Source organism: Oncorhynchus mykiss, chromosome 27 (genome assembly GCF_057628025.1).
Source record: "Oncorhynchus mykiss isolate SJ-2025 chromosome 27, ASM5762802v1, whole genome shotgun sequence".
NCBI lineage: Eukaryota > Metazoa > Chordata > Actinopteri > Salmoniformes > Salmonidae > Oncorhynchus > Oncorhynchus mykiss.
The window spans coordinates 6,830,001-6,841,598 of record NC_143048.1 but is presented as its reverse complement, the minus strand read 5'-3'; the positions used below and the strand labels follow the sequence as shown (position 1 = coordinate 6,841,598).

Genomic DNA, 11,598 nt, shown 5'->3' with positions numbered 1-11,598 from the left:
TATTGGCTTCGGGCTACTCACATGGATCCTCTTAGGATCCCTGACCCTGGACCCATCTTCCTCGACTACTCTCTTCACTGCCTCAGCATATGGCACCTTCTGCACTACTCTGATCCTGGCAACCTCAACCTGCCTTTCTCTCACCAGACACCTCTGATCTCCAGCACCATGGGTACCTCTACAGATTACACTCACAACTTTTCCCACCGATACTACACATTCCTTTGTCTCATGTCCTTCTGCACACTTCTCACATCTAGGAATATCCCTCCTACACACTGCTGCCACCTGACCATAAGCTTGACACCTAAAACACTGTAACGGATTCGGGACAAAAGTGCTAACGGGATAACTGTCACATCCCAACTTAACTTTATCTGGTTAAGACTCTGCCTCAAAACTCAGTAGTACAGACAGTGTCTTCTTTGTTTCACCAAGCTCTCTACGAGTATGCATCGCACCAAACAGAGGGTGTCACAGACACCGGGAATCTTCAACTTCAGTTGATCCTCCTCAATACTTAACGTGACTCCAGTTATCACTCCTTTCATTCCTTTCCCCAGTCGCATGGTTTAGAGCTCACGCTCCCGCTGGAGGCAGAAATGCAAAAAATCAACACGATTCCACTTTGAGTGCCTTACACCGACCAAACATTCCCCAACCTTTTCTCCACCCAACCTGACACCACATATGGATCTGCCAGAAGACAAGGATCCATTCTCTCCTAAAAATCTCACTCCCACTGGGCCAGAATCAGGATGAGGCTCAAACTCAGCGGTCTTCACAAAAGTTCTGTTTGATCCACCACTCCATATTCACTGAAAACATGTTCCAATTTTCTCATTTTTCCCCCCTGTCAGCCATCTTCTCCTTCATCAGATCTTCCAGAAGGCTTGTGCATTCCCCCATCTCCCCATCTCATGGCCACTGGTGTGTAGTTTTTAATTGATAAAATGGTATATACCGAATAACACAGAGTTTCTTCGCAAGACTTCCGGGAACATCGCAAGACTTCCGGGAACATCGCAAGACTTCCGGGAACATCACAAGACTTCCGGGAACGCTTGCGAAACACACCAAGCAGACCAGGCTGGGATTTTGGGTTTAAGAAGTCAACGAGAGAAGGAAAACATTATTCCATAGTTGTTAATTTTCTCTAAATCTAAAGGCACAACCTAGATTCTAGCCAATGTTTTAAGTAGTTGAACATGTTATTACTCAGACCTTGTGAAGGTGACAAACTGACATGTTTTCATTTTCTAAAAATAACTTTATATCGGAGTGCCTTTGATGTGACGGCCTGCACGTGAGCAGTTAGGCGCGAGATGACCGTTAGACCCGATGACGTGTTTCTGTGCATGAACTTAGCTAGCCAACGTCGCTATGACATCGACTACAAGCGTGATCAGGGATTTCTACTGGAGAAGCAGTTCCTGGCTTAATGCTGTACTGTCTTTGCTAGTAAAATGGTTGTGTTTTTAAAGATACATAGGACTGAAATATATGTTTTGGAAATATGAACATTCATGAAAAGGGCTCTAATCTAAATGGCACAGTCTCTAAAAGGCCACAGGCCTCTACAGGGAGTTTAGTCCTCGCGTGCATAATCCTATCCGGCATGACAGGCAAGGCAGAGGGGCAGAGCAGCTAAGGGACCAGACAGGATCGAGTTCTCGTGTGCCTCTGGCAGTACTAGAGGGGCAGCTGATAGCCAGTGTCATTTTAGAGAACCATGGGGGCCAGGAGGGTGCCTGCTCTTGTCCACGTAAGGGGCTTAGGTGCCGCCCCGTGAGGAGAATGCACAAGGACACAAAAGTAGTCTTGGGCCACCCCATGGAACGCCTCAGGTGTGGCAAAGGACCCTCTAACTCAGCTGGTGCAGGTCTGCTGGGGCCCATCCGTTGGCGGTGAATACGATGCCTGAGGCTGGCCACGGCTGGAGGCGGTAGCTCCCCTACTGCGGCACAGGATGGTGGCACACCAGTCACAACTGTCGTCGGCAGCTCACTGGCTATAAGCAGGATTACTAACTTGATTGGCCACTAGATGGTGTTACAGGACCTATCCTTTCTTCATGGTTCAGTTACCTCATGGTTCTCTCATACCTCTGAAGTCATTGTCAGATGATAAAGCTTCAGCAAAACTCCGCGAGGACCCTTTTGAGATGATTCTACATGCCCTGCTGCTTTGAATATGAAGAAAGTGAGATTTGTAGAGTTCAATTTCAGTTGGAGGTGTCAGAAGTATCTCCCAAAAATGACACTTTTGAGGGTTTGTATTTATCATACCTAACCCACAAGTGTGAGTTGTGTTCGGGTCGGTCGTTCCACCGATTAGGTGCATTTTGATGAGTGTAGCCTAACTTGATTTCATCCTATTTTTACATTCTGCATAAAGAGCACATGTTCAACTTCATAAAAAACGGGTAATTTAAAAAATAAATAAAAGTAAGTTCCTATTCAGTGCCAAATAAAGTAACAGGGTTGACGATTTCTTCTTAAATCAGCCATAAATCCCCTTGTGACAGGGGGAATGGAAGCTTGTTGTGTGCAACAGGGAGTGGCAATTGAATGCAAGCTTCCCAAATAAAAGTATAATTGTTCAAACATTTCTAACCTAACTTCTATGGGTAACAGGGTTGACTTGTTATGCTCGAATCCCTTCGTTTTCCACCACAAAACCCCAGAAAACGCCCCAAAAGAGAATAACATGATTGGAAATAAAACCATGAGGAAACCTGTAGGAAACTTGATCATTTCAACATGACTAGTTTCAAGCACTCTAAAGCTAATTTCTGACAAGAATATTGAGGCCAGAACAAACACTGCAGGTTTACAATAGCTGCTGGTCTCTGGTTCCTCGAAATAGATCGAGAGGAACTGGTAGAAACATTGGATCCACCCTCTGTGATTTTAACCTTGACCCCCAGTTCATGGATTCAAAGCATCTGGGGCATACATATAGGCACCCAAGAGACGCCAAGTGGACAAACTCACACTCGAGTACCATTGGACTGAACAGCCAATAGGATACATCACCATAAATGGAATGTGTAATATATACCCTGCATTAGTATGATGGCAAAATCAATGGATGATCAATGAACAAGGAGCTTGAAACTTTGTACAATGAGGAACTTTGACCTTTTCTGTATGTATGGTTGATGATGGGTGGGTTATGGAGTCATCCTGAGCTGCACAGCAGGTGTGAAGAGGTCTCTACAATGCAGTGATTTTGTGTGTGTGTGTGTGGTACAAACTCTATTTCCTACATTTCCTTGTGGCCAGGGTGGGGACGGGAAGCCCATGGTCATTTCCACCCTTTAGCCTGTCTGAGAAGGGCAAAGGTCACATTTGTCATAGCCATACGCCTGCTCACTCTAACTGCGGTGACCTCTCACTTTCTCTCTCTCGCAACACACACACACATATAAATCACATATTTATTCTCACTGTATTGTGAACTCACTTACAGCATCTTTTGCTCTCTAACATAAACATACAGGGACACACACGCTAAGAAAGTCCCTCACAGGCAATTAAATCATTTTGGGATATCAAAGCCGGCCAGGTGTTTTATCTTTATTTTTTCCTGGCACAATTACAATCTCTCTGTGTGTGCATGAGTGTTTGTGTTAGGTTTGAGTGATTGCTGTGGGGTTGTGTATGTGTGTGTTGCGTGATCTGGTGACACAGACATGGTTACAGCCATGCTCTCAATGATGGAATATCCTTTCTGGCCTCCCAGTACTGGTGGAATAGAATGGATCTACTAGCCATGGAACTGCATGACCCATTCAACGACTTGAAAATGTCTTTCCTTCCTACCTTTCCTTGATAAACACACTGATCTACCGTGATGGGATTGTTGAAAGCTATCTATTCACCTATCCATTTGTGTTGGATCTGAGACACAAATAACTCAGGTGACACAAACATGGATTTGGAAGGTAAATGCACTTTAATTACGATCCACACCTGCTGGCAGCCCCAGACGAATGGAAGGAGAGAGAGGACAAATAGCGCAAAGTAAAACAGCGACATTCAGAGACAAACCACAGTACAAAAAAACCCCCCAATATCAATATGTACAACATATATACAACAGAGCTATTTTACACACAGGTATAAAAAACATTTGACATCTTTGACAACCGCAGTGTGTTACAGAGACCGCACAGGCAACAGTGTTGTGTTTTAACTCCGTTCTCTCATGGTTCAAATGGATTGGGGTCAGGCTCTACTCTCTTGTCTGACCTTTCCCTCTTTTTTTTTTTTTTTTAATCTAAAGCTTGCATTCATTGATTCTTTTTTGCTCTTTTGTTGCTCCTTCAGTCATTTTCTCTCTCCCTCCTGGCAACAGGCGTGATGGTCTGTAATGCTTATCACACACACACCTCGCACTGTCACGCGTACACACACCTTGCACTGACACGCGTACACACACCTCGCACTGACACACGCAGACACAAAGACACACACACACAATAATTACACCACAGTTTATCCTTCAATAATTAATGTGGAAATGGACTAGTTGGAATTAAAAATCACTTTGCCCTTCCCTCGCATCCCCTGTCAGTTGCCTTCCAGCCCAGGAGGCCACAGTGCAGGGCCACAGTCTCTGTAGAGGTTCAGTTACAGATACCACTAGCAGGCCATCCAGGGCAACCAGGGCAGTGGGGTGCCTACAGAGGGATATTAACACCTGGGGAATGGCTCAAATGGCTCCTCACAGTTGTTCCCATAAAACACAGAGACCCTCAGACACAAGCCAGACTCTAACTCAAGGCCAACCTTCATAAGATTAGCTCCGGGGTCAGCAGGTCAGAAGTGCATGATGTCATAAGTCGGAGGTTAAAGTTCACCGCCATGCTGTTTCTTGATGATCTGCTTAGCAACCCCGTAGGCCCAGCATTCTACACCAATAATATATGCTATTTAGCAGATGACAATCTCAGCTCACAAAAGATGAGGAGTCAACTCAGAGAGGGATGGGTCGGGTGAGGTCATCACCACAGGAACCTATGCAGCATGGCACAGCGCTGGGGTCCAGGGCCAGGCAGAGAGAAGTGGGCGCAAAAATAATAAAAGCCTCTGACAGTTCAAAGGTCACACCTCCAGTTCCTGATTGTCTGAGTAGTGGAAGCGGTTGAGCTTCTCCCTCTCCAGGTTGGAGATGTCCTGTTTGGCAGCGGGGGTTGAGGGTTTGAGTGCAGGGGAGGGGTGTGAGGGGGCCGGGGAGGGGGGCAGAGTGAGCTCGATCTCCTCGCAGCAGCGCAGTACAGGGACAGGGGTGTGGGCGGTGGTGTTGGAGGTGAGAGGGGGCAGGAGGGGTGCGGGGAGGTCCAGGTTTCGGACGAGGGTGACCAACTCCCTCTGGTTGTTGATGCCCTCCTCCTGGGGCCCGCCCTGCGTTTTTTTCCGTCGTCGGTGGAGACGGGAGAGGAAGAGAGCGCAAGCTGCGCAGCCGCACGCCATTAGTAACGCTGACACACCCACCAACACCATGTAGAGGTTGACCCCTCCACGAGCCGGGTCTGACATGGCACCTAGTGAGAGACAGAGAGAAATAAAGAGAGAGAGGGAGACACGTTAGTTAGTTAACAAACACACCTGTACACATACATAATGTGAAAAGAAATCTCATCCCACTACACCTCACCTGGACAGTGTTGGCCATGACAGGGGTCCTTAAGGCTTGTGCACTCGTTACCATAGTAACCCTCGGAGCAGGCACACATGTACCCCCCCTCGGTGCTCTGACAGGACACCCCCTGCTGGCATGGGTTGGGATTGCACAGATCCACCACCACCTGGACAATATGAACAAGAACAAAATATGTGAGGAGGATACAGAAAGCCAATGGCAAGATGACGAATCTGAGAATGGAGTCTGACCTCGCAGTACGTCCCTGAGTAGCCGTTGGGACAGCTACACAGCTCCGCCCTGCCCTCCTTGTCCACACACTGGCCTCCGTGCTGACAGGGGGTGCTGTCACAGGGACTGGGGCCAGTCTGGCAGTGCTTCCCAGAGAAACCAGGCACACACAGGCAGCGTGAGCCTGACACAGAGTCCTCACAGTGACCTCCGTTTAGACACAACCCCTGGCAACTGCTGTTCCCTACAGAGCAGAGAGACATCTAGATCAGCACACTCAATCACATAGACAGACACACACCCACACACACACGCACACCATCTTTCTCCATCCTTGACCTTGACCGTATACTCACTAATGTCACAGTTTGGCCCCGCCCAGCCTGGCAGGCAATCACACAGGTATCCGCCAATCAGATTACGGCAGGAGCGGGCATGGACACACACACCCATGTCACACTCGTTGGTGTCTGTGGAGAGAGATGGGAAGTGGAGAGAGAGAGAACCCATCAATAAAATCACTGGCGGGGTCTCGGGACAATTTTTTTTAGCTTGCGCCAATTTAAAGCAGCGGTCCTTTTGTCAGAGTCTGGCACAACTCACATCCACACGGTCACATATACAGAGAGCAATAAAACCTGTGGTCGCTGAAATGTTAGCCCAATAAAGTTCAATCAAGCCAGAGGCTGTGTGTGCGTGTGCGTGTGTGTGCGTGCGCGCGTCTCTGTCTGTGTGTCTCTGTGTGTGGGCGATTCATCCCCTACAAAGAGACCCCAGGGAGCTGAACCACTTCCGGTGTGGCTATAGAAGCAGTAGTGTCGCTGTCACCTCCTCCACCAGACTCCAGAGTGTTGGTGCTGAGAGAGACCCCTCAGGGTGGTCTCTGATAGCAAGGGGGGGGGGGGGGGGATGACAATTCCCAGTGAAGGACTGGGAAGGGCTCAGAGACAGAGAGAGAACTATGTAAAAGTATATTCTCTGTGTGTGTACTGAGTCTGTTTTTCCCAGATGGAGGGTCAGGATTTTTGTGAACCTATCCTGTGGGTCTGAGCTCAAACCTGGGCTGTGGTGTGTGTGTGTGTGTGTGTGTGCTGAGTGCAAACAAGTTAAATGTGAGCAATGTACCGCGCGCTATGAAGTGGAACTGTAGGGGATTATCAGGTGTCAGTGTGACATATGTGTGACAACACAGAGGGATATAAGGAGACTGTCATCTCGATCTATGTCTTCAATGATTATGTTTAAATATAACCTTTGATTAACTAGGCAAGTCCGTTAAGAACAACTTCTTATTTACATTGACGGCCTACCGGGGAACAGTGGGTTAGCTGCCTTGTTCAGGAGCAGAGAGATTTTTTTTTTTACCTTGTCAGCTCGGGGATTCAATCTAGCAACCTTTCGGTTACTTGCCCAATGCTCTAACCACTAGGCTACCTGCCACGGACACTATGAGCCCCATCTTCTGTGTGTGTGTGTGTGTGAGCGTGCGCGGGCACGTTTAACTTGATTCAATACAAAGCCTCTACTGAAGTATCGTCTGTCATTAGAACTAATATGGATCAGGGCTTTGGGGAATTTCTTCTGAATATGAGAGTGCTTGGGGGGGGGGGGGGGGGGGGGGGGGTAATGGACACAGTGTAACATTGTACGCATACCGAGTTTGATCCGGGGACTGTATTCTCTAGCTCGAAGTGCTTTTGTGTGGATATACCGAGACGTTATCTATACAGAAGAGATTTCTCTTGTAGATTACTAGTGTTCCATAGCGTCCATCTCACTGACCTAGTCGGCAGGTTCTGCCAGTCCAGCCGGGGGGGCAGAGGCACCGGAACCTCTCTGGAGACTCCTGGCACGTTGCTCCGCGCCCACACGGTTTTGAGTCACACTGCCGCACCACTAAAAAGAGACAGAAGTCAATTCATCAACCGGTTAGATCAACAAAATCATTTGATCATACAGCCAACAATAAAAGAACCAGTGAGCAGTGAACATGAATCAACCAAACAATTTGCCAACCAACCAATGGTCGAGTCTGCGATTCGTACTTACCCTTATTCTCTGGAAATGTTTGTCCTATTATTGCTCGTTTTTGTGCGGTTGTTTTGGCTTTCTTATTTGCGCGCATGACGAGTCGTTCTAGATGGGAGTGTCTGCTAAAAAAAAAAAAATGACTAGAATATAAATGTAAAAATGTAAACGTCTGGGCAGTTGTACGTTGTGTGGTGTTGGCGATACATGTGCGTGTGTGAGTGTGTGTGTGTGTGTGTGTGTGTCCCTAGTTGTTCTGTCGGTATGCGAATGCTCCTGCGGGCCTTGTTTTCCTTTCCCCCTATTCTCTTTGCTCTGGTTCCTGAGCAAACACTGATAAATAAAATCATCCGCTGTGCATTGTTCACACCTCACCGGATCTCCTCTTTCCCATCCAGAGACAGACGGATAGGGGAGCGAGAGATAGGGAAAGAGAGAGAGAGAGAGAGAGAGAGAGGGATAGGGGAGAGGAAGGAGCAGCCACGCCTCGTTCCACTACTCTGGAGAGGAATTCAAAAACAGAGAAAAAGGGGAGAACATAGAGAGAGATTGGGAAGAGAGAAGAGGCTGGCAAGGAGGAAGTGAGAGAGAACGCGTCAGTGGGAAAGAGAGCGGTAGGTAGGGTGAACCCATAGACTAACATTGGCAGTACGGCAGTCGTCGTTTCTCCATGCACACAGCCACATTTTTCCTCTGTCAGCCCCTCTCTCGTAACCCTTCCAATTGACCTAACCCTGCAGTCATACCAGTTTCCATGATCCTGACCCTAGCCCTGCACAGTAACCCAATTCAAAGCCACCACAGCGCAGGGGGAGACTCAATAACAAACCAAGTAACCACTAATTAATGTTCAATATATAAATCACGTCGAAAAACAGAGCCGTGTTGTGGTTCCCGACATCCATGCCCTAAAACTCGAAACGTTAGTCTGTCCCCCAGAGTGTGTGTTTGTGTGTGTGCGTGTGTGTGTGTGTGTGACTTCATGCTCCCACCCAGTGACAAACAGTAGATAGATAGTTCAACTGTAAGCCATGTTGTCAACAAACACTCCATGAATAATAGCATTCTAATTGGTATCACCACTACAATGTAATTGCCTTGAGGATTTACATTTCAACATGGGGTCCATTGAGAGCGAGAGAGAGAGACAGAGAGAGAGGGAGAGAGAGAAAGACAGACTAAATTGCCTTCTTTCTTTGAGCACAGCCAGACTCTCATACTTTCCCACACACAAATAAGCAGTGATATAGACAGACAGACAGACAGACAGACAGACAGACAGACAGACAGACAGACAGACAGACAGACAGACAGACAGACAGACAGACAGACAGACAGACAGACAGACAGGGAGGGAGGGAGGGAGGGAGGGAGGGAGGGAGGGAGACATAGAGTACATGTGGACCCCTCCCTCCCCCTTCCCATTTGTGACTCTGGGCTATGGTTCCCCTCTGTCCTCACCGAGGGAAGGAGATCACCTGTGACACCGTCACCATAGTGAACAAACATGGCGGTGAAAAGAGAGACAGTGGAACGCCGCATGTTTATACAGACATCTCTGAGATACCCGGACGTAAAATGAATGCACGTATGACTGCTTTGGATAACAACTAAAAACATCTGCTAAATGGCAAATATGATATGATTATTATACATGATTATATTATCGTACGCTGTGTGACTGCTTCACACACACACACACATAAACACACACACACACGAGAGATCGCTAGATCTTCGAATCAGAGGCAGGACCAGACTGACACTGTAATCCAACTAAACATTTATCACCTCAATGCCCCCCCCGTAATGATGAAGTGGAACATTCTCCAAGCTGTGTGGGCCCCTGTTAACTTGTGGGAAAAAGGGGGAAGGCAGACAGGGGTGATTGGTATTCTAACGAAAGACCAAGCGCCCATCTTACCTTAAATGCTTAAGCCTGTTAGCTAATTGGCTATGTGAGAATCTCCGGCGAAGGTCAAAATATATCCCCACCGCTCCTCATTTACCCTAAACACACCCCATGTTGACATGCGCAGTTTAGCAGGCTCTACCTGTTTTGAAGGGACACACACACACGTACTAGACTCACCGAATGGGTCCTGGCTGCCGTGACTGTGCTGACCTGGGCTACTTATGTGAGTCCCACACTAACACACTCAGGGAAGAACACTCCCTGTTTCTCTGACACACACAACAACTGACTCCATGTTGTTCATGTGTTTGTGGCGCAATGAATTGTATCGGGCATCTGATTACTGCGTTGTTTGTGTCTCATACCGGACACGGATTAGAATCTGGGCATTGGCTCTGCTCCAATCACAACTAGTCGCGGGTAATCTCAGCCGTGCTGATTGGCGCTAATTACCGTCTGCGCAGGTGTGTCCGGTCCAGCTGTCGGCACAGACACAGCTGAAACCCGAAGGGTCCTCCGCACAGGTGGCCCCGTTCGCACAGGGGGAAGAGAGGCACGCATGCTCCACTGAGGAACGGTGGGAGAGACGGGGAAGGGAGGGAGAGAGAGAGAGAGAGAGAGAGAGAGAGAGAGAGAGAGAGAGAGAGAGAGAGAGAGAGAGAGAGAGTCAAGTCAAACTCAAAGCCAGGCAAATTCAATCATGAACCTGGTCGCTAACTGCCCACGTGCTACAAGTAATGTAACGAACTCACCGATATCACAGTTGCGCCCGCGGAAGCCCTCTTGGCACTCACACTGGTACTCGTTAGGCTCTGTGTTGGAACAGGTGCCCCCATTCTTACAGGGTCGGTGGGTACCGCAGTAGTTCAGATCTGAGAGGTAAAGGGAGATGGGGAGACGGCAAGGGGGAGGGGAGAGAGGCAGCAAGAACGAGTGAGAAGGGGTACAGTGGAGGGGGGAGAGGCAGCAAGAACGAGTGAGAAGGGGTACAGTGGAGGGGGGAGAGGGGTAGGAAGAGAATGAGGGATGGAGGGATGACAAGAAAGAGTAAAAAGAAGGGAGAGAGAGAAAATGTTACATGGCAGTTGACATGGGAAGAAAAGTGACAGAGAGGGAACGGGGGGGAGGAAGATAGAGAACAAAAGAAAAAGATTCCTCTCCCCTCTATATATTTTCCCGTGTCCTTGATCCATCTGGTCTCAGAAGCACAGAGTGGCAATGCTACATTGGTGCGAACACACACACACACACACACACACACACACACACACACACACACACACACACACACACACACACACACACACACACACACACACACACACAGACACAGAACAAAGCATTCTACGGCAGTCGACACCGAGGCGTCCTCACCAGAAACATAACATAAAACTGATAAAGAGAGAAGGCACACACACACACACACTCCCCCCAGAGTGAGTGAGTGAGTGAACCCAGGTTGGTGTAATGTGGTCCAGGAGAGAAGTTGCCTGCCTGGGGCCTGGGTATGGGCTCTGTGCATGAAGGAGGGCAGCCAGATTAAAGCCCAACTTTCTAATGAACTCTCTCTCTTTCTCTCTGTCTCTCTGTCTCTCTCTCTGCCGTGTTCAGCTCTCTTTGTGACTGAGCCTCTTTACAGGCGACCTGAATGGAGGGACAGGGAGAGGCTCAGTACCCCACTGTGCTAAGCAGGACCCAACCCAGCCCAGCTCACATTCACTTTACCCAAGGCTATCGCCTTTCCCCTCACAATGCTCCGCTGCTGGCCCCTCATG

General features: G+C 48.3%; 1 protein-coding gene across 1 annotated transcript in view; it reads right to left on the bottom strand.

Annotated features, from left to right (window-relative positions):
• Nucleotides 1-3,937: 3,937 nt before the first annotated feature.
• LOC110507396 (uncharacterized) overlaps nucleotides 3,938-11,598 on the bottom strand; it is a 42,198-nt gene continuing 34,537 nt past the window's right edge. Inside the window, exons 7-13 of the mRNA XM_036964866.2 lie at nucleotides 10,576-10,695; nucleotides 10,277-10,390; nucleotides 7,663-7,776; nucleotides 6,237-6,350; nucleotides 5,901-6,124; nucleotides 5,665-5,815; nucleotides 3,938-5,551 (exon numbers count right to left, since the gene is read on the bottom strand). Coding sequence (XP_036820761.2) covers nucleotides 5,112-5,551; nucleotides 5,665-5,815; nucleotides 5,901-6,124; nucleotides 6,237-6,350; nucleotides 7,663-7,776; nucleotides 10,277-10,390; nucleotides 10,576-10,695 — 1,277 coding nt within the window. The 3' untranslated portion in view covers nucleotides 3,938-5,111. The remainder of the gene's footprint in view (nucleotides 5,552-5,664; nucleotides 5,816-5,900; nucleotides 6,125-6,236; nucleotides 6,351-7,662; nucleotides 7,777-10,276; nucleotides 10,391-10,575; nucleotides 10,696-11,598) is intronic.